Source organism: Cetorhinus maximus, chromosome 31, assembly GCF_964194155.1.
Source record: "Cetorhinus maximus chromosome 31, sCetMax3.hap1.1, whole genome shotgun sequence".
NCBI classification, from domain to species: Eukaryota; Metazoa; Chordata; class Chondrichthyes; order Lamniformes; family Cetorhinidae; genus Cetorhinus; species Cetorhinus maximus.
In genome coordinates this window covers 7632596-7656326 of record NC_135909.1, presented here as the reverse complement: position 1 = coordinate 7656326, position 23731 = coordinate 7632596, and the positions used below count along the sequence as shown (strand labels likewise).

The 23731-nt window shown below is 48.3% G+C and overlaps 1 protein-coding gene across 1 annotated transcript in view; it reads left to right on the top strand.

Moving 5' to 3' along the window:
- Nucleotides 1–23731, top strand: part of LOC144670407 (pyruvate carboxylase, mitochondrial-like) — a 1036891-nt gene that overhangs the window by 799556 nt on the left and 213604 nt on the right. Inside the window, exon 14 of the mRNA XM_078532890.1 lies at nt 9489–9710. Coding sequence (XP_078389016.1) covers nt 9489–9710 — 222 coding nt within the window. The remainder of the gene's footprint in view (nt 1–9488; nt 9711–23731) is intronic.

The following is a 23731-nucleotide window of genomic DNA, read 5'->3' as shown; positions in this document are numbered from 1 at the left end:
GAAAAACTCAAAGTAATCGGGAAGAGTCAGCATGGTTTTGTGAAAGGGAAATCATGTTTAACCAATTTATTGGAGTTTTTTGAAGGAGTGACATGCACTGTGGATAAAGGGGAGCCTGTAGACATACTGTACTTGGATTTCCAGAAGGTATTTGATAAGGTGCCACATCAAAGGTTATTGCAGAAAATAAAAGCTCATGGTGTAGGGGGTAACATATTGGCATGGAGAGAAGATCGGCTGGCTGGCAGAAAACAGAGAGTATGCATTAAAGGGTCTTATTCTGATGGACAGAACCTGACGAGTGGAGACCCACGGGGGGTCTGTGCTGGGGCCTCAACTTTTTGCAATTTGCATCAATGACTCAGACGAGGGGAGCAAAAGCATGGTAGCTAAGTTTGCAGATGACACAAAGATAGGTAGGAAAGTATGTTGTGAAGAGGACATAAGGAGGTTGCAGACAGATACAGATAGGTTGAGTGAGTGGGCAAAGATCTGGCAAATGGAGTATAGTGTGGAAAATGTGAAGTTGTTCACTTTGGCAGGAAGAATAAAAAAGCAGAGTGTTACTTAAACAGAGGACAACTGCAGAATTCCAAGGTGCAGAGGGATCTAGGTGTTCTAGTACATGAGTCACAAAAATTTAGTGTGCAGCTACAGCAAGTAATTAAGAAGGCTAATGGAATGCTACCCTTTAATATGAGAGGAATCGACATAAAAGTAAAGAGGTTATGCTTCAGTTATACAAGGCATTGGTGAGACCACACCTTGAATACTGTGTGCAGTTTTGGTCTCCTTATTTAAGGAAGGGTGTAAATGCGTAGGAGGCGTTTCAGAGGAGGCCTACTGGATTGGTACCTGGAATAAGCAGATTGTCTTATGAGGAAAGGTTGAACAGACCGGGCTTGTTTCCACTGGAGTTTAGAAATGTGAAGGGATGGCTTGATTGAAGTGTATAAGATCCTGAACGGTCTTGACAAGGTGGATGTGGAAAGGATGTTTCCTCTTGTGGGGTGGGTCTAGAACTAGGGGGCACTGTTTTAAAATTAAGATTTGCCCTTTTAGGACAGAAAAGAGGAGAAATTACTTCTCTCAGAGGGTTGTGCGACTTTGGAACTCTCTGCCTCAGAAGGTAGTGGAAGAGGGCTCACTGAATATTTTTAAGGCAGAGGTAGATAGATTCTTGTTAGGCAAGGGAATCAAAGGTTACCAGGGGGTAGATGGGAGTGTGGAACTCGAAACACAAGCAGATCAGCCACGATCTTATTGAATGGCGGAGCAGGCTCGAGGGGCTGAATGGCCTACTCCTGCTCCTATTTCTTATGCTGTTATGATATATATCACTGAAGGCCAGAGCCAAGGCCCTGTCAGCCCTCTCAGGTGGATATAACAGATCCCACAGCTATATTGGAAGAAGAGCACAGTGGGAGGTCTCCCTGGTGTCCTGGGGCCAATATTTATTCCTCAATCAATATCACTAAAAGCAAGTAGTCTGGTCATTACCACATTGCTGTTTGTGGGAGCTTGCTTTGTGCAAATTGGCTGCTGTATTTCTTACATCAGCGAATATAAAAGTGACTACAGCAGTGACTACACTTCACTGGCGTTGGGGTGCCCTGAGGTGGTGAAAGGCGCCATAGAAATGCAAGCCTTTCCTTGTGAACCCGCTCGCTGTACACAACAGGATCTTTACTTGTAAAGTCTCCTGTGTGAAATGCAGGGGATGCCCAGTGGCTGTTCCTCTCAGTGTTACACTGCAGCAGTTATCACTGCACTGCGCACGATAATTAAAAAGAACTGACTGGAAATGTATGAAGTATTACTGAATAATGCACAGCAGGATGACTTTGGACGTGAGACCCGACGAAGTGACTACACTGATCCTGAAATCGATAGATCAGCGACATGCAAATCTGGGGAGTTCATTATTACTAGATGATCTGATCCTTGATCAAGGGGGAGTGTTGCTATGGGTACGGGCAGAATCTAATGCTTCTAACAAAACATAAGGCAGTCAAATCTTCAGCTGCTGCATGCACGTTTAACCGCACTCTGTGCAGCAGAAAGCAAAGGATTTTATTTTATTTAAAAAATCTCTCTACTTGGCCTTTCCTTCCAAAGGAATTTCCTTCCACAATTGCTCTGTGCCAAGCCCTTTGTCTTGTAGGGTATCTTGGCAATGCCCACGGATGTATCTCAGTCCCTCAGCCACACCCTTGCCCCACCCTCTGCCAACCTGGAGAGAAAGGGGAGAAGGCCAGGGCCATGAATAGCCCATGAGGTGCCACTGCAGTTGTTATTTAATCCAATTCAGGAGCCAAATGGCACACAGCTAAGTCTCTCAAACAGCAAATGAAATAAATGAACATGCCACCACTTACTACTGGGGTATTGTGAGGGAGAAATGCTGGTCCAGGATAGATAGGGAGAGAGTGTTCCATTGGTGGAAGGACCGAGAACCAGAGGGCCCAGACTTAAGGTGCTTGGCAAAAGAACCAGTGGCGACATGAGGAGGAACTTTTTCACGCAGCGAGTGGTTAGGATCTGGAATGTGCTGCCTGAGAGTGTGGTGGAGGCAGGGTCAATCGAGGCATTCAAGAGGGAATTAGACCGTTACCTGAAAAGGAAGAATGTGCAGAGTTACGGGAAAAAGGCCGGTGTCAGGGAGGTGGGGAGGATGACGCTAGGTGAAATGCTCCCTCAGAGCGCTGGCAGAAACACGATGGGCTGAACGGCCTCCTTCCCTGCTGTAACCATTCTGTGATTCTGGGACACAGGGGAAAATTCCCCTGCTCCTCTTCCTTTTGTCTCCAGCGGCCTTCAGTAGCTCCCTGAAATCGAGGCAGATATAAGGCCTCGACTTAAGGACAGCACCTCAGATAGTAAAGCGCTCTCTCCAGAATGCTCCTATCTCACCAACCGTGGCAATGGTGGAAAAGCTAGCAGCCGCCCCATTGGAAGAGGTGAGCACTGCTGAGGAAGAGGGAGGAATGGGAGGCTCCTCAAAATGGAGGAGCTCACGGAAGGTTCCATATGTGCTAATAATAAAAAAAAAACCAAGGCCCAGACCTGTGAGAGTCCTCAATTTGGAGATGGAACCCTCCCACCAGAAAGTGTTCGGCCATAATGGTACCACCTCTGCGCCTGCATGGCGTCTCTCCCTGTTAACCGGCACCTGCTGAAGCCCCCTCCCACCAAGAAGCTGCCTCTGAAGTGTTGCTGGGCTCCCGACACAGCGGGGTAGGCTTGGGTGGAGGGGTTTGTGGAGCCTGGGGGGGGGGTGGGGGTGGCATCCATGCGATGGCGGCAAACTTATATCACTCTCAGAAAATGGCCTTTCGTTAAGGCCTTCATTACCCTGATTGCCTGAGTGGGTTGCTGATTCCAGTGTCCACTGAATCTTGCCAGGAGCTGGCACCACATGGTGGAGCCACCCTGATGGGGTTTGCTGCCATTCTTTTTCCCTTTGATTGAATTCGGGCATCGCTGGCAAGGCCCAGCGTTTGGTGCCCAACCCCAACTGCCCTCGAACCGAGTGGCTTGCTGGCCCATTTCAGAGGGGCAGTTAAGAGTCAACCACATTGCTGTGGGTCTGGAGTCACATGTAGGCCCAGACCGGGTAAGGATGGCAGATTTCCTTCCCTAAAGGGGACATTAGTGAACTGGATGCGTTTTTGCAACAATCGATGATAGTTTCACGGTCACCATCCCTGAGACAAGCTTTCAATTCCAGATTTTATGAAGTGAACTGAAATTCCACGGGATGCCATGGCGGGATTTGAACCCATGCCCCCAGAGCATTAGCCTGGGTTGTTAATTTTGCATTTGTGTTGCACCAGAGGTCATGCTTCAAGTTGGCAATCAAGAGCACTGTCCCCGTTTGGGCAAGTATCAGGGCTTCATCACAAGAGTGTGAAGAGGTGTCCGCACTGATTGTTGGGAGGAATTGGAAGAGTCTGTGTCTTCACAGGCTTGGAAATAAAGGTACAGGCTGGCTTTAGACTCATTCTTCCCTCAACATACAAACATTGGATTTAACGTTGTCCTCTGGATTGCTAGTCCAGCGACATTACCACAATGCAACCGCTTGCCCTACTTTCCTGGCCACTCACGTCTATGGGGCTGGGGAAACTCCTCTCCTATTTTCTGTAGGCAACATCCACTACATTAAGGCAGTGCTGAGCTAACCCGAGCCACATAAACCAGCAAGATTCGGTAGCTCTGACTGCGGGGGGATGGCTGTTCACACCTCTCTCCCTGCGCCTGGAGCCTGATAGCCCAATGAGGGAAAAACCCCTGTGTGAGGCTCAGCGAGGAGACAGACTTTGGAGGCTGTCAGCTTCGTCGGTCATGTGGTGGTGGGACAACTGAGCAGTTTTACCAAGCAGAGGTCCTCACCCCTACCTCAAAACCGAAACACCACATTTGACGCTGAGAGACTGCAAACGAGGAGTGCTGGAAAATTCCACGGCTTTGGACATAAGTGGGATCAGTAGTCGACAGGTGTGACCGTAGCAGCAGTGTCTCTGGAAAATGGGAGAGCCTTCCGGGAATGAGAGACGTGATTCCTGGCCTGGCCATCATCATCGGTTGCCCCTCAACTGGAGGATGACATACACCCAGGGCCGTGATTTCCTGTCACCCTTCATGTGACTGAACATGTCGATTCTTGTTGCACAGATCTCATGGGGCAGGATGTCCTACGAGGTAGTGTAGGATTTGATCTCTTGTCTTTCCCTCTCTGCTGCCACCTCTGCCTCATCATTAGGGCATCAGGATGCAGCTTGATGAACAAGTTACCCCCATTTTGAACAATTTGTAGCAATCCCTTCCCAGTCATTAACGTCAATGCTGCCGCACTTCAAGGAGAGTTTCAGAGTGTCTTTCAAGCGTTTCCTTGGTCCTCCCCTGGACCGTTGGCCTTTTGAGAGTTGAGAAAACCAGATCTGGCTGGGGAGATGCTTTTCACCCACCCAGTCAGTGTTCAGTCCATTCGAGTTGATTTTGCAGGAGTTTTGCATGAATGCTTGTGGAACTGGCTTCAAGAAGGTCACTAGCGTTTGTACACAGTCCTCGTTTGGTCTGGTAGCAAGTGCATCAAGGGGAATTTTTAGCACAATCTTCTTTTATTACAAAGAAAGCCAACTTATCATATCCACCAGAAGGCATGAGTCAGGGAGACAGAAGGCTGCTTCGATGTCTCGGCGGTTGGGAAGGAGATGGAAATTATGGCTAAAGGCGGCAGCCAATGAGTGTGACCAGAACTGGACAGAGTGCTCAATGTGGGACTGACACGGATCTGGACACAGTGCTCAATTTGAGTCTGACCAGAGCTGGATGCAGTGCACACTGTGTGACTGACCAGAGCTGGATGCAGTGCTCAATGTGGGTGTGACCAGAACTGGACACAGTGCTCAATGTGGGTGTGACCAGAACTGGACAGTGCTCAATGTGGGTGTGACCAGAACTGGACACATTGCTCAATGTGGGTGTGGCCAGAACTGGACACATTGCTCTATGTGGGTGTGAGCAGAACTGGACATAGTGCTCAATTTAGGTCTGAGCAGAACTGGACAGTGTTCAACATGGGTGTGACCAGAACTGGACAAAGTGCCCAATGTGGCTGTGGCCTGAACTGGATACAGTGCTCAATGTGGCTGTGACTAGAACTGGATACAGTACTCAATGTGGGTATGGTCAGAACTGGATACAGTACTCAATGTGGGCATGGTCAGAACTGGATACCGTACTCAATGTGGGTATGGTCAGAACTGGATACCGTACTCAATGTGGGTATGGTCAGAACTGGATAAAGTGCTCAATGTGCATGTGGTAATGCTCAACATGGGCGTGACCAGAACTGGAGATAGTGCTCAATGTGGGTATGACCAGGTCTGGATACCGTGTTCAATGTGGAGGTGGCCAGAACTGGACACAGTGCTGAAGGTGGAATGACCAGAACTGGACACAGTGCTCAATGTGGGTGTGGTAGAAGTGGACGTAGTGCTTAATGTCAGTGTGGCCAGAAATGGACACAATGCGCAATGTGGGTGCGGCCAGAACTGGACACAGTGCTGAATGTGGAATGACCAGAACTGGATGTAGTGCTCAGTGTGAGTGTGGCCAGAACTAGACACAGTGCTGATTGTGGAATGACCAGAACTGGACACAGTGCTCAATGTGAGTGTTGCCTGAACTGGACACAGTGCTGATTGTGGAATGACCAGAACTGGACACAGTGCTCAATGTGAGTGTGGCCAGAACTGGACACAGTGCTGAATGTGGAATGACCAGAACTGGACACAGTGCTCAATGTGAGTGTGGCCAGAACTGGACACAGTGCTGAATGTGGAATGACCAGAACTGGACACAGTGCTCAATGTGGGTGTGGCCAGAACTGGACACAGTGCTGAATGTGGAATGACCAGAACTGGACACAGTGCTCAATGTGGGTGTGGTAGAAGTGGACGTAGTGCTTAATGTCGGTGTGACCAGAACTGGACACAATGCGCAAAGTGGGTGTGGCCAGAACTGGACACAGTGCTGAATGTGGAATGACCAGAACTGGATGCAGTGCTCAGTGTGGGTGTGACCAGAACTGGACATAGTGCTTAACGTGAGTTTGACCAGATCTGGACCCAGCGCCCAAAGTGGGCCTGACTGGAACTGGACACAGTGCTCAATGTGGGTATGACCGGAACTGGGATACCGTGTTCAATGTGTGTCTGACGAGAACTGGATACAGAATAGAATGTGGGTCTGATCAGAACTGGACACACAATCCACGGCGGCTCTGACTAGAGCTGTGTGCAGCTAGATTGTGCCATACACTGATTGTGCTCTACTGGTTCAATTCCGTCGTTAAGCCTTCTTTCACTGATTGCAGTGTTTCAAGTGTTAAGCATATCAATTGGGTGCAGTCAGTAGCATCCATTCCAGCTGAGGCAGACGGCCACAGATTCACACATTTTTCACAGCCTCGATGTACCCCAGCCTCATGTCTTCACATTACAGCCATTGAAACACTTTGGAAGTGTAGTCACTGTTGTAATGTCGTAAACACAGCAGCCAATTGCCCCGCAATCTTCCAGATTAGCATAAATGACCAGGGCTCAATGCTATCTCCGGATACCAGAGAGAACTCCCTTCCGTTTGTTCCAATAGTGGTGGTGGGATCTTTTACATCCATCCAGGAAGCAGGCAGGGCCTCAGTTTAATTCCCCATTCGAAAGCTGGCACCTCCGACAGTTGCAGCACTCCCTCAGTACTGACCCTCCGACAGTGCAGCACTCCCTCAGTACTGACCCTCCGACAGTGCATCACTCCCTCAGTACTGACCCTCCGACAGTGCAGCACTCCCTCAGTACTGACCCTCCGACAGTGCAGCACTCCCTCAGTACTGACCCTCCGACAGTGCAGCACTCCCTCAGTACTGACCTTCTGACAGTGCAGCACTCCCTCAGTACTGACTCTCCGACAGTGCAGTCTCCCTCAGTACTGACCCTCCGACAGTGCAGCATTCCCTCAGTACTGACCCTCCGACAGTGCAGCACTCCCTCAGTACTGACCCTCCGACAGTGCAGCACTCCCTCAGTACTGACCCTCCGACAGTGCAGCGCTCCCTCAGTACTGACCCTCCGACAGTGCAGCACTCCCTCAGTACTGACCCTCCGACAGTGCAGCACTCCCTCAGTACTGACCCTCCGACAGTGCAGCACTCCCTCAGTACTGACCCTCCGACAGTGCAGCGCTCCCTCAGCACTGACCCTCCGACAAGTGCAGCACCCCCTCAGTACTGAACTGGGAGTGTTTGCCTAGATTACGGGGGTCACATCTCTGGCGCCTGGGTCTCAATCGCAGAGCCTTCTGTCTGAGAGAGAGAGAGAGCTGACCAGGGCTGACCTGAGTCCTTTCTTTTGTCCCAAGGTGCTTTTTTTTTAATTTCACGACAAAAATTTTGCAACGTAGGAAAGTTAGTTTTCTTTAATTTGATGAATAACCTTTTGTTATTGATATGCACTATTCAGAGTCTGGTGGCGTGTGCAGTATTTCATCTCTCTGACAAGGCCAGCTCCCTCGAGTCATGGAGCACCATTCATTTAATCAAATAGTAACACTGTCATGATTCTGACTGCTTCTGCATTGTTTCTTCGACCATTAATAAATGTAACAGATTATTTCAATCCTGACATCTGGTAACTGGCATTTTTACACAGCTGCACCCCCGCGGCTTATAAATTAAAAATGAAACAGGTTGGAGCTTTTTTTTTCCTTTATTTGTGCTAAAACAATTCACCGGTTAATCGAAGGAAGACACGTCACTTTCTGGCATAGATCAACGTTTAAACTCTCCCCCTCGGCAATGGCAGCGGAATATCGCCAGGACGTTCTTTCACGGGATGTGGGCGTAGCTGGCTGGGGCCAACAGTCTTACCGCCCATCCCTCATTGCCCCCTTGAGAAGGTGGTGGTGAGCCGCCTTCTTGCACCCCATGTGGTGTAGGTACACCCACAGCGCTGTTAGGGAGGGAGTTCCAGGATTTTGACCCAGCGGCAGTGAAGGAACGGCCGATATTTTCCCAAGTCAGGAAGGTGAGTGGCTTGGAAGGGAACTCGCTCTTTTTTCCGAAACGAAGCTACGATTGATGTTTCCTCGATGTATTTAAGAAGTTAGGTGTTCAGGATCCTGAGGAGGACTTGACAAGGTGGCTGCCCAGAGGATGTTTACCCTCCCCGGGGTGTCTAGAACTAGGGGGACACTGTTTAAAAGTAAGCAGCCTCCCATTGAAGATGGAGATTAGGGGAATTTTTTTTTCTCCCAGAGGGTGGTTAGCTCGTGGAATTCTTTTCCCCAGTGAGCAGCGGAGGCTGAATCGTTGAATATATCCGAGGCCGAGCTAGAGGGCTTTTTTATTAACGAGAGAGTCACGGGTTACGGGGGTGGTCAGACAGGAGAGTGGAGTCGAGGCCACAACCAGATCAGCCGTCACCTATCGATTGGCGGAGCAGGCTCGAGGTGACGAGTGGCCGACTCCTGCCCCAAACGCGTGAACTCTTGCCAGGCTTAAGTAATAGAGCCAGAAATTGGTCCTCGCAAAGATAAAGCGATTGTAACCGGGTTGTCTCGTCCACCGCTCGAGCGTCTGAATTAAAATTATGTCGATCCTTTGCTAGTTTTGTTAATGTGAACTGGTCAGCTTCTCAGTAAACTAAATATATTTTAATAGGTAAATGTTTTAAAACATGTCCTCCTGCCTAAAATGGCAAACTCGATAGGCCCCAAATGGCTGTGGTCATTATGAAAATCTGTGAGGGCGGCTAGTTTTTCAGGGGCTGGCTTCAGGCAAAATGATTTTTAAACCAGGGTTAAAGATGGCAGAAACTTCATTTACCCACCCCCCCACCCCGCCCACCTGGCAGATCTTGTGGGCTGGCCCTCCCTCTATGTTCCATTCTCCTATTGACCTTCTTTCTCCCTTTTCTTTCCTGCAGGCGATCCTCCGGCGGGTCTCCGTGAGATTCTCCTGAGGGAAGGCCCTGAAGGCTTTGCGAAGGCTGTCCGGAACCACGAAGGCCTACTCCTGATGGACACCACCTTCCGAGATGCCCACCAGTCGCTGCTCGCTACCCGGGTCCGCACGCACGACCTGAAGCACATCTCCCCCTTTGTGGCTCACAACTTTAGCCAGCTGTTCAGCATCGAGAACTGGGGAGGTAAGGCCACACATCGCAAGACTAAGTTCAGTAACTCATTACCTGTGGGGAAGGCACGCGGCGAGACCAAAAACTAGGGCCAGCTTTGGGGGCGGCAGAGGTCCCCAACCAAGGGTCTGGATTGGATGGAGAAGGGATCTGCATCATAAGAAACAGGAGGCCGGAGTAGGCCTTTGGGCCCATCGAGCCTGCTCTGCTATTCAATAAGATCTGATTGTGACCTTAACTCCACTTTCCTGCCTGTCCACCATAACCCTCGACTCCCTTGTCAATCAAAAATCTGTCTACCTCAGCCTTGAATATTTTCAATGAGCCAGCCTCCACTGCTCTCTGGGCAAGAGAACTCTACAGACTAACAACCCTCTGAGAGAAGAAATTCCTCCTCATCTCCATCTTAAATGGAAGACCCCCTTATTTTGAAACTGTGCCCCCCTAGTTCTAGATTCCCCCACAAGGTGGCACATCCTCTCAGCATCCATCCTGTCAAGTCCCCTGAGGATCTTTTTTTGTTTCAATAAGATCACCTCTCATTCTTCTAAACTCCAATGGGTATTGGCTCAACCTGTTCAACCTTTCCTCATAAGACAACCCGCTCATCCCAGGAATGAGTTGAATGAACCTTCTCTGAACTGCTTCGAATGCAATTGTATCTTTTTTCAAATAAGGAGACCAAAACTATACACAGCATTCCAGATGTAGTCTCACCACGGCCTTGTATAACTGCAGGAAAACTTCCCTACTTTTATATTCCATTCCCCTGTTGATGTACTTTGAGGTGTTTTGCCGTGTTCAAGGTGCTATATGAATACAGTAGTTGTACTGAATAATTCTAGATAACATCTAGTGCCAACCCTGTATCTATATTGTACTGTGTGCACTGTATCAATAGTTACACTGCTCCATGTAGAATGAGTATGCGGATGTGGCACACCTACTGCTTGGGAGGCTCTCTCATTGAACAGCAAGAAAACCACCAAACCAACATACGTACGAATATACGAGCGAGGAGCAGGAGTAGTCCACTCGGCCCCTCGAGCCTGCTCCGTCATTCAATAAGACCCTGGCTGATCTGAAAGTAACCGCAACCCCACATTCCTGCCTCCCCCAATAAAATTTCACCCCCCTTGTTAATCAAGAAACGATCTAGCTCTGCCTTAAAAATATCCAAAGACTCTGCTTCCACCGCCTTTTGAGGAAGAGAGTTCCAAAGACTCACAACCCTCAGAGAGAAAAAATTTCTCCTCGTCTCCGTCTTAAATGAGCGACCCCCTATTTTTAAACAGCGACCCCTAGTTCTAGATTCTCCCAAAAATGGAAACATCCTCTCCACCCTGCCAAGACCCCTCAAGATCTTAAAGGTTTCAATTAAGTCGCCTCTTACTCTTCTAAACTTCTGCGGATATAAGCCTAGCCTGTCCAACCTTTCCTCATAAGACAACTCGCCCATTCCTGATATTAGTCTCGTAAACCTTCTCTAAACTGCTTCTAACACATTTACATCTTCCATTAAATAAGGAGACCAGGACTGTACACAATACTCCAGACTGGTCTCACCATTGCCCTGTACAACCAAGAAACCAGCACAGCCCAGCACTGATGTCATTACTCCCATTCCCTTCCCATTCCTGAGGACTTGCCTACACACCATCGCGAGGCAGGAGGGAGAGGTGGATGGGCAGTGCCAGTCCGGAGCCTCGCCATTGGTAGGCACATGACTGCGGCCACAGGGTAACACGATCTGACAGGGCCCTTCCCACCTACCTGCTTTAAGCCTCTGATAGCCCAGCAGTGAGGGGCAGGATGTGGATTCTGCTGGCGTCCCATTCCTGTCTCCCCTCAGGTCACTGATGCCCTAAGGGAAGGAAATCTGCTGTCCTTACCTGGTCTGGCCTACGTGTGACTCCAGACCCACAACAATGTGGTTGACTCTTAACTGCCCCCTGACAATTAGGTAAATGCTGGCGATGCCCACACCCCATGAACGAATAAAAAAATAACTCCCTCAATGGCAAGTATAGCCTTTTGTAGGTAAGGATACAAAAACTGCACACACTACTCCAGGTGTGGTCTCACCAAGGCCCTTGCTCCTGCACATCCTTGCTCTTGCACTCAATTCCTCTCGCAATGAAGGCCATTTGCCTTCTTAGCTGCTTGCTGCACCTGTACAAGGACACCAAGGTCAACATTTCTCAATCTATCACCGTTTAAGTAATACTCTGCCATATGGGAGCAGGACAAAATCCTTGCATGGATTTGGACTTGATAGAGGTTGACGGGAATTGCGGGAAAAGAAAGGACGAAGGCCTTCACTTATATCACCTTGTACCATCCTGGCAGTCACACGATTGGCGAAGAGATATTTGGCACAGAACAGAAAACAACTTTTCTGAGACAATTTGAGGGATCCCAGTGCCACTGGCACTCTAACCTAGTCACCCACTCTATCCCTCTCCCTGTCAACTCCCTGAGTTGAACCAGACTGTTCGCACATTAGGAATCACATTTAACCCCCTGATGAGCTTCCAACAGCAATAGGCTTCAGCAAGACTGCCTATTTCCACCTCTGTAACATTGCACAGCTCTGCCCCCACTTCAGCTCATACAAACATACGAACAAGGAGCTCCAAGTAGGCCATTCAGCTCCTCAGGCCTGCTCCGCCATTTAATAAGATCATGGCGGATCTGAAATCTGCATCCCACCTACCACCCGATAACCTACCACCCCCTTGCTTACCAAGAACCCATCCACCTCTGCCTTAAAAATATCCAAAGACTCTGCTTCCACCACCTTTTCAGGAAGGGAGTTCCAAAGACTCATGACCCTCTGAACATAAGAAATAGGAGCAGGAGTAGGCCATTCGGCCCCTCAAGCCATTCAGTAAGATCATGGCTGATCTGCCCCAAGCCTCAACTCCTCTTTCATGCCGGCTTCCCATAGCCCTCAACTCCCTAATATTTCTAAAATCTATCTACCTCCTCTTTAAATACTTTCAGTGACCTCGCCTCCACAATTCTCTGGTGTATAGAATTCCAGACATTCACTACACTCTGGGAGAATAAATTCCTTCTCATCTCAGTTTTAAATGAGCATCTCCTTGTTCTGTAACCATGTCCCCTAGTTCGAGATTCCCCCACTAGTGGAAACATCTTCTCAACACCTACCCTGTCAAGCCCCCTCAGAATCTTGTACGTTTCAATAAAATCACCCCTCATTCTTCTAAACTCGAATGAATAAAGGCCTAACCTGTTTAGCCATTCTTGATAAGTCAACCCTTTCATCCCAGGAATCAGCCTAGTGAATCTCTTTTGAGCTGCCTCCAATGCCAGTGTATCCTTTCTTAAATACGGGGACCAAAACTGTCCACAGTACTCCAGGTGCGGCCTCACCAACACCCTGTACAGTTGTAACGAGACTTCCCTATTTTCAAACTCCAACCCCCCAGCAATACAGGCCACAATCCCATTTGCCTTCTTAATTACTTGCTGCACCTGCATGCTAACTTATTGTGTTTCACGCAAAGAACGCCCAGATCCCTCTGTGCTGCACTTTTTTGGAGTTTATCTCCACTTAAATAATAGTCTGCCTTTTGATTCCTCCTACCAAAGTGCATGACCTCACACTTTCCTACGTTAAACTCCATCTGCCAAGTTTTTGCCCACTCACTCAACCTGTCTATACCCCCTTACAGATTCCTTATGTTCTCATCACAACATGCCCTCCCACCTATTTCTGTATCATCAGCAAATTTGGATACGTTACATAAGATAAAAACAAAAAACTGCGGATGCTGGAAATCCAAAACAAAAAGTAAAAAATGCCTGGAAAAACTCAGCAGGTCTGGCAGCATCGGCGGAGAAGAGCACAGTTGACATTTCGAGTCCTCATGACCCTTCAACAGAACAGTCCTGTTGAAGGGCCATGAGGACTCGAAACGTCAACTGTGCTCTTCTCCGCCGATGCTGCCGGACCTGCTGAGTTTTTCCAGGTATTTTTTATTTTTTGTTTTGGATACGTTACACTCTGCCCCGTCCTCCAAGTCATTAATATAGATAGTAAATAATTGATTTGGACTGATCCTTGTGGCACTCCCACTAGTTACATCTTTCAAACCTGAAAAAGACTCATTAATCTTGACTCTCTGTCTTCTGTGTGTTAACTAGTCCTCAATCCATACTGATACATTACTCCCAATACCGTGGGCTCGTATCTTGTGCAATAACCTTTTATGTGGCACCTTATTGAATGCCTTCTGGAAATCCAAATACACTACACTGCATCTACCGAGTGAAAAAAACTTTGCCTCATCTCTGTTTTAAATGCTGAAACCCTCATTCATGCCCTTATCTCCACCAGAATTAACTCTTCTCTGAACCATCTCCTACATTCTAGGCTCCATAAACCTGAGGTGATCCTGTGTCATAATGCTAAACCAAGTGCTGTTCATCCATCATCCCTGTCCTCACTGACCTACACTGGCTCCCAGATAAGCAATGCCTTGATTTTAAGATTCTCATCCTTGCTTTCAAATCTGTGGCCCTCCCCTCTTCCCTATCTCTTAAATCTCCCCCTACTCAAGACACTCCCAAGCTACTTACCAAAACCTGGCCATAACTTCCCATTAACATTGTAACTTTGCTGGAAAAATACCGCCGGCCTAAAATTCCGTCCCTAGTTTTATATGAGTGTAACGTCAATATTTCATACCGTTAAAAAAATTACAATTTTAAATATAATATCCCTTTAAAATTCTTTAAAATCTAATGTGTCTGTGCCAATCATTTAATTCCCTCTGCAAAATGTAGAAAAAAACAAAGGATAATCAGAGCAGTTTACATTCTGGCTTGCTATCTGTGGGAATCCTTAAATCTAATTGGCTACCCGGCCTGCTGGGTGACATCACAGTTGCGGGATGTCTGGAGATCCCGTTGACTTGGAGCCAGATTCAAACTAATGTCGGGACAGGGGGAAATCCATGCTACAGAAATTGCGAGGTATTTGCGGCATCTTTGATGTCGATGACAGGCGCTATTGCTTCAGAACTGACTGCAAACCCCGGGCCAATGGTTTTGGTTTCAGGACATTTTGCAATTACATCTTTTGAGTAAGAAATCCATTATCCTTGGTACCCAATGATTGACCTGTAGTTCTGTGGACTCATTCTACCTCCCTTTATAAACATAGGAATCACATTCGCTCTCTGCCAGTCCTCTGGCTCATTTGGCTAGTTGGCTAGTGTCTGGTTCTGGTTCGAAACAGCACCAACACCCTGAGTTCAATTCCCGTTTCAGCTGAGGTAGACTTGGGACCTGTCTCCTTGCTCTGCCCTTGAGAGCGGAAGGCAATGGCAAACCACCATTGACACAAACCATGGAAGAAAACAGCTCAAGGTGAAGCATCAGCAGATAATGAACCTTCAGGCAGAGTGCACATGATAGTTATATATATATAAAAAATAGTGCCCCTGCTATCTCCTTTAACGCACATGATGTGATCCACCTGGAGCTTTTTTTATTCATTCGTGGGATGTGGGCATTGCTGGCTAGACCAGCATTTACTGCCCATCCCGGATTGCTCCTCGAGAAGGTGGTGGTGAGCTGCCTTCTTGGATCGCAGCAGCCTATGTGGTGTCGGTACACCCACAGTGCTGTTAGGAAGGGAGTTCCAGGATTTTGACCCAGAGACAGTGAAGGAACGGCTGATATATTTCCAAGTCAGGATGGTGAGTGGCTTGGAGAGAAACTTCCAGGTGATGGTGTCCCCATCTATCTGCTGCCCTTGTCCTTCTAGCCGATAGCGGTCATGGGTTGGGAAGGTCTAAGGAGTCTTGCTGAGTTTCTGCAAGGGTTTCTGCATATGGTTATCAATTCTCTCTCCCCACCGCCCCCCTGCTTTCTATCTTAAATGTCTTTATATCTGCTTTGATTCCTTTTTCCAATGTCATGCCCATGTTGCTTGTCTCCCTGATAAACACTGAGGCAATGTAATGATTTAATATTTCAACCAATTTGCTGGCATTGCCTATGAGCTGATGTTGGACATCCTTCAGCTGCCCAATCCCTTGTCCCTGACTTTTACTTTTGTTATTTATATGTCTGTACAATACTGCACGGTTTCATTTTATTCCTTGATAATTTTACTTTGTAGTTCCTTTTTGTTTTCCTAATCGTTTTTTTTTGCCATCGTTCCAAACCTCTTTATATTCCCATTTGTCATCCTCTCTTTTGCTGTCTGTGTACTTAGTGTGTGCCTTTCCCTTTGGTTTCAGTTTAGCTCTTATTTCTTTATTCATCCATTGTTGTTGAATTTGTTCTTGTCTTGAAGTGGAATACATTTCTTCTAAATGCTATTGATCCCTGTTCTAAACATTTCCCACTGCTGCTCCATCTCTTTGTCTGTTAGTATTTATTTCCACTTTACTTTGCCTCGTTCCAATCTCACCCCCTTAAAGCTAGCTCCCTTCTTTTTCCCCAGTCTTTGGTCAGAGATTATGGAGGCCAATCGGGTTGATACAGGAGATGAAGGGCTAAGAAGTGTGAAGGTCAGAGGTCAGCTATTCCTGAAACACTGAAACAGGAGTTTTGTTGTCTCATCTGGAGACTGCGCCCATGAGGCCTGAAAGGAAGGAAAAAATAGTGTTTCTGTAGCACCTTTCAAGGTCTCAGGACATCCCAATGTGCTTTCCAGCCAATGGAATACTTCTGTGGAGTGTAGTCCCTGTTGTAATGTAGGAAACGCAGAAGCCAAGAAGCACAGAACAAGATCCCACACACACCACTTGGATAATGGCCCAGATAGTCTTTTATTTATTCATTCATGGGATGTGGGCTTCGCAGGCTGGGCCCAGCATTTATTGCCCATACCCAGTTGCTCTTGAGAAGGTGGCGGTGAGCTGCCTTCTTGAACCGCTGCAGTCCCCTGTGGTGTAGGTACACCCACAGTGCTGTGAGGAAGGGAGTTCAAGGATTTTGACTCAGCAACAGTGAAGGAACGGCCGATATATTTCCAAGTCAGGATGGTGAGTGACTTGGATGGGAACTTCCAGGTGGTGGTGTTCCCATCTGTCTGCTGCCCTTGATATCAGTGACAGTGGTTGAGGGATCAATGTTGACCTAGGAGGACATGGCTCTCATCGAAATAGTGCCTTAGAGCTTTTATGTCCACCTGAGAGGGCAGACTTGGGCTTTATTTTAACATCTCACCTGAAGACTCTCTGACAGTGCAGTGCCCCCTCAGTACTGATCCTCCAATAGTGCAGCACTCCCTCGGTATTGACCCTCTGACAGTGCAGCACTCCCTCAGTACTGACCCCCCAATAGTGCAGTGCTCCCTCAGTACTGACCCTCTGACAGTGCAGCACTCCCTCAGTACTGATTCACCGACAGTGCAGCGCTCCCTCACTTCTGACCCTCTGACAGTGCAGCACTCCCTCAGTACTGACCTTTTGACAGTGCAGCACTCCCTCAGCACTGATCCTCCAGTAGTGCAACACTCCCTCGGTATTGACCCTCTGACAGTGCAGCACTCCCTCAGTACTGACCCCCCAATAGTGCAGTGCTCCCTCAGTACTGACTCTCTGACAGTGCAGCACTTCCTCAGTACTGATTCACCGACAGTGCAGCGCTCCCTCACTTCTGACCCTCCGACAGTGCAGCACTCCCTCGGTACTGACCTTTTGACAGTGCAGCACTCCCTCAGCACTGATCCTCCAGTAGTGCAGCACTCCCTCGGTATTGACCCTCCAACATTGCAGCACTCCCTCAGTACTGACCCCCCGACAGTGCAGCACTCCCTCAGTACTGACCGCCTGACAGTGCAGCACTCCCTCAGTACTGACCCTCTGACAGTACAGCACTCCCTCAGTACTGACCGCCCGACAGTGCAGCACTCCCTCAGTACTGACCCTCTGACAGTGCAGCACTCCCTCAGTACTGACCGCCCGACAGTGCAGCACTCCCTCAGTACTGACCCTCTGACAGTGCAGCACTCCCTCAGTACTGACCCTCCGACAGTGCAGCACTCCCTCAGTACTGACCCTCTGACAGTGCAGCACTCCCTCAGGAGTGACCCTCTGACAGTGCAGCACTCCCTCAGTACTGACCCTCCGACAGTGCAGCACTCCCTCAGTACTGATTCACCGACAGTGCAGCGCTCCCTCAGTGCTGACCCTTTGACAGTGCAGCACTCCCTCAGTACTGACTGCCCAACAGTGCAGCACTCCCTCAGTACTGACCCTCTGACAATGCAGCACTCCTTCATTACTGACCCTCCAATAGAGCAGCAGTCCCTTGGTATTGATCCTCCAACAGCGCAGCGCTCCCTGGGTACTGACCCCCCGACAGTGCAGTGCTCCCTCAGTACTGACCCCCCGACAGTGCAGTGCTCCCTCAGTACTGACTGTCTGACACACAGCGCTCCCTCAGTACCGCCCGCCTGACAGTATAACGTTCTCTCAGTACTGGTCCTTCGGCAATGCAGCACTCCCTCAGTACTAACTCGCCAACAGTGGAGCAATACCTCAGTACTGACCATCAGACAGTACAGCACTCCCTCAGTACTGACCCTCTAGCAGTGCAGCACTCCCTCAGTACTGACCCTCCGACAGTGCAGCATTCTTTCAGTGCAAGCCTGGATTGTGTGCCCAGACCTCTGGAATGGGGCTGGAATCCGCAACCTTGTGACTCCAGGGTGAGAGAGAGAAAAGGAGAGAGAGAGAGAGAGAGGGAGAGCGAGTGATACCCATTGAGCCCAGCAACCTCAGTTGTCCTTCTGCCTATTGGGGGAGTGAGAGGGCCACGAGAGTGGGCTGGCAGAGCTTCGTTCCCGATACCAGGCTTGTTCCTTTTGAGAAGTGTTGATGCTTTGCATCAATTAACAGTTAGGAGCTTTGTGGCAGGAAAGTTGCTTAGATTTCCGCTCGTGTTGTGAATACGGGAGGTGTGCTGTTAAATTATTAATTTGCATTAATGTTAGCAGGTTTAATTTATGTAAATTACACAGCACTATGTTTAAAGGTTAGAAAATGTAAATGTAGCTTTGATTATTTTGTTTATGCGTGTGATCATTTTGGTATACAACCTGTGTAACTCACAGAACCTTTGACAAAGGTCTCGTCTCCTTTTAATGAAAAATGCTTAATTTCTACTCCAGTTATGTTGAATGCAGAATGGAGCTGAGACACTCTCTGGACCTTGAGTCATATTAACTCACTTTCATAAAGCACTAAGCCCACAGAAATTATTTGTCATTCAAGATACGCTCACTGGCTCTGTATTGTTATCATCTGCCTGATTCTGGGATGTTAACATTCAGAGTAGTAATTAAAGGTTAATCTCCAGGACGCCGCTCTGCGCAACACCCCAGGGTCACAAGTAGTCGGGGCACCAAAAATCGCAGAATTTTTCCAGCACGCGTGGAGGCCATTCGGCCCGTCCCGTCTCCCTGCCAGCTCTCCAAAGGAGCAGTTTACCTACTGCCACCCTCCCCCCCCCACCTTCTCCCCATAGTCCTTCACGTTCTTCCTTTTCAGATAGCAACCCAAGTCCCCCTTGAAAGCCTCGATTAAACCTGCCTCCCCCACAATCTCGGGCAGCGCGTTCCAGATCCTGTCTGCTCGCTGCGTGACAAAGTTTCTCCTCATGCCTCCATTGCTTCTTTTGCCAATGACCTTAAATCTGTCCCCCCTCGTTCTCGATCCTTCCACCAGTGGGAACGGTTTCTCCCTATCGACTCTGCCCAGACCCCTCTTGGTTTTGAACACCTCTATCAAATTGCCAAAAAAAATTGGGTTTCTTTCATTTTCATTGAACACTTTGGGTTTTTTTTTTAAACACCTTCCTGTGTTTGGAATACTTCCTGTGGCCATGAGCCAGCAGGCCAGAAGGTTTGAGCTTCAATCTCCAGCCTGAACTGAGTCACCTCGTCTCAGTGTCCCCAAACTAGTAGGAGCCAGAATGAGCCTGGCTCTTTGCTCCCGATCACTGATGGGAGCCACGTGTCAATAGAAAAACCAGGGAAGAGCAGAAACTAGGCTCCCCCCCCCCCACATAGCCAAGTAGTTGGTGCACACCACCTAGGTTCACACTTGGCGAATGTCTGTCATGTTAATTCATGGCTGTGGACGTTGCTGATGAGCCCATCGAGAATTGCCCTTGAGAGGATGATGGTGAGCCACCATCACAAAGTGAGTGGCTTGCTCGGCCATTTCAGGGAGCAGTTAAGCATCAGCCACATTGCTGTGGATCTGGAATCACATGTAGGCCAGACCAGGTAAGGGCAGCAGATTTCCTTACCTGAAGGCCATTCGTGAACCATGTTTTTTTTTTTGACATTCCAGTAGTTGCATGGGCGCCATTAATGACACTAGCTTTTAATTCCAGATTTATTTTGTTTTTTATTTGTCCATGGGATGTGGGTGTCGCTGGCTTGACCAGCATTTATTGCCCATCCCTAATTGCCCTTGAGAAGGTGGCATTGAGCCACCTCCATGAACCACTGCAGTCCGTGTGGTATAGGAACACCTACAGTGCTGTTAGGGAGGGAGTTCCAGGATTTTGACCCAGCGACAGTGAAGGACTGACAATATATTTCCAAGTCAGGATGGTGTGTGATTTAGAGGGGAATGTGCAGGTGGTGGTGTTCCCATGTGTCTGCTGCCCTTGTCCTTCTAGATGGTAGAGGTCGTGAGTTTGGAAGGTGCTCTCGAAGGAGCCTTGGTGAGTTCCTGCAGTGCATCTTGTAGATGGTACACGCTGCTGACACTGTGCATTGGTGGTGGAGGGGGTGAATATTAAAGGTGGTGCCAATCAAGTGGGACTGCTTTGTGCTTTGCCCTGGATGGTGTCAAGCTTCTTGAGTGTGGTTGGAGCTGCACACATCCAGGCAAGTGGGGAGTATTCCATCACACTCCTGGCTTGTGCCTTGTAGATGGTGGACAGGCTTTGGGGAGTCAGGGGGTGAGTTACTCACTGCAGGATTCCCAACCTCTGACCTGCTTTTGTAGCCACAGTATTTATATGGCTGGTCCAGTTTCTGGTTGATGGTAACCTCCCAGGATCTTGATAGAATTTAAATTCCCCCATGGGTGCTGCCATGATGGGATTTGAGCTCACGTCCTTGCACCTTTAGTCCAGCTCTCCGGATTAGTAGCCCAGCAACATTACCCCTCTGCCACCTTACCCTGTGTCAAGAGAGATACCCTGTGGTTTTGGGAATGTATCCTTGAACCACGTAGCCTTTTAAGGACAGGGAAGGGGGGTGCCGGGTTGGAAACGCATCATCGAAATAAAAACAGCCCTTCTTTGCCATTACCCCATGGGCAGCAGGTGAGGATGTGAAGGTAAAACACTCTGCACCTGCTGGAAATTGGTGTTAGTTATTGATAGGCAGAGCAGCCAATTACTCAGGTGATGAGAGCTCTACAGAACAACAGAGTGTTCTGCTTTTTAGTAGTGAAGAAACATCACTGAAATGTAGACTAGGTTAAGTGTGGTCATGTGGGGATTCTGTAACTGGACTAATAACCTGGAGAAAGTGAATCCAGCATCCCAACAACAACTTGCATTCATATATCTCCTTTAACATAGTATAACATCGCAAGGTACTTTACAGGAACATTAAAAAGCAAAATTTGACACAAATCCACATTAGGAGATACCAGGGCAGGCAGCCAAAAGCTTGGACAGCGAGGTGGGTTTTCAGGACCGTCTTTAAAGGGGAGAAAGGCGGAGAGGTTTAGGGAAGGAATTCCAGAGCTTCGGACCCTCGGCAGCTGAAGGCAGCGGTGGAGTGATTAAAATCGGGGATGCACAAGTGGCCAGAATTGTAGGAGCGCAGAGATCTCGGAGGAGAAATATAGAGATAGGGAGGGAGGGAGAGGACTTGAACACGAGGATGATCATTTTAAAATCGAGGCGTTGCTTACCTGGGAACCAGTGTGGGTCAGCAAGCACAGGGAGTGATGGGTGAGCAAGACTTGGTTAACACTAAGATACTGGTTAACGCGAGGATACCGGCAGCAGAGTTTTGGATGGCCTTAAGTTTACAGAGGGTAAAAACGGAAGAGCGTCCAGGAGTGCATTAGAATAGTCAAGTCTAGCAGTAACAAAGGCATGGATGAGTGTTTCTGCACCCGTTGGGTTGAGGCAAAGCAGAGATGGGTGATGTTGCAGACAGGGTAAAAGGCAGCCCTATTGATGACATGGATTATGTGGTAGGAAAGATTATGTGGATCAGATATGACACTGCAGCTGTCATTCAGTTTAATGAAACAAAATCTAGGAATTAAAAGCTGGTATCAGTAAAAGTGACCATGAACTTGTGGGATTGTTGTAACCCAGTTCACAAACTACCTTAAGGGCAGGAAACCTGTCGTCTATGCTCAATGTGGGCCAAGTGACTTTAAGTCCCATATCAATGTGGTTGACCCTTAACTGCCTTCTGAAATGGCCGAGCAAAACACTCAGTTCTATCAAACTACTAAAGACGAACAGAAGAAATACACAGGATGGACCAGCCGACATCAACCTCAGCATTGGACTCGAACGCCATGAAAACACACCCAGCCCCGTCAACCCTGCCCAGTCCTTCTTGTTTACTAATGGAGAATTGAGAAAGCTGTCCCACAGACTAGCCAGGAAACAGCCATGATCACCGGATCATACCTTATGCCAATGTCCCAGGCTCCTCCACCAACAACCCTGCATATGTCCTGTCCCACAGGCAGGACAGATCCACCAGAGACAGCGGCACAGTGGTAGACAGTCGGGAGGGAGTGGCCCTGGGAGTCTTCAACATTGACTCCGGACTCCACGACGTCTCATGGCATCAGATTAAACATGGGCAAGGAAACCTCTTGCCGATTACAGTTCCCCCACCCGTCCCCTGCCTCAGCTGATGAATCAGTGCTCCTCCATGTTGAGCACCACTTGGAAAAAGTACAGAGGGTGGCATGGATGAGGGTTGTCAATGTCCATCACAAAGGGTAGCTCGGTAGCACCACTACTGACCAAGCTGGTCGAGTACTGAAGGACATTCTGCCAGACTGGGCCAATGGTAAATAGTGAGGGAGCCAACAAGAGGTAAAAACCTACGAGGCCTTGTCTGCACCAATCTACATGTCGTGGATGCATCTGTCCATGTTAGTATTGTTAGGAGTGACCACTGCAAAGTTCTTGTGGAAACGAAATCACATCTTCACACTGAGTATACTGTCCATCGTGTTGAGTGGCGTGACTACTGTGCTAAAGGGGATAAATTGAGAACAGGTTTAGCAGCGCAAAACTGGGCATCCATGTGGAGCTATGGGCCATCAGCAGCAGCAGAATTGTATTCAGCCACAATCTGTAACCACATGGCCCGGCAAAACTCGCACTCTGCCCTTACCATCAAGCCAGGAGATCAACCCTGGTTTCACTGAGGAGTGCAGGAGAGCCTGCTAAAAGCAGCGCCAGGCATACCTAAAAATAAGGTGCCAGTATTGTGTGACACTGTACAGCATAGTATGGATACTGATTCTATCTACATTATTGTGCCTGTTCACTGTCAGCTTTCAGTTGAATGAAATAGAGATGAACATCTTGCAAGCAGTGTTTCCTTACAGAATTCACATTTGGTCCTATAGGATAGTCGAATTCAGATGAGACTCACAGGACAGGAAAGCTGATAGAATGTTATCATTTATTGCAATGGAAATTGAATGCAAAAGTAAGGAGGTTATGCTTCAGTTATACAGAGCACTGGTGAGACCATATCTGGAGTACTGTGTATAGTATTGGTCACCTTATTTAAGGAAGAATGTAAATGCGTTGGAAGCAGTTCAGAGAAGGTTTACCAGACTAATACCTGGAATAGGTGGGTTGTCTCATGAGGAAAGGTTGGACAGGCTAGGCTTGTGTCCGCTGGAGTTTAGGAGAGTAAGAGGCGACTTGATTGAAACATATAAGATCCCGAGGAGCCTTGACAGGTGGAGAGGATGTTTCCTCTTGTGGGGGAATCTAGAACTAGAGGTCACTGTTTAAAGATA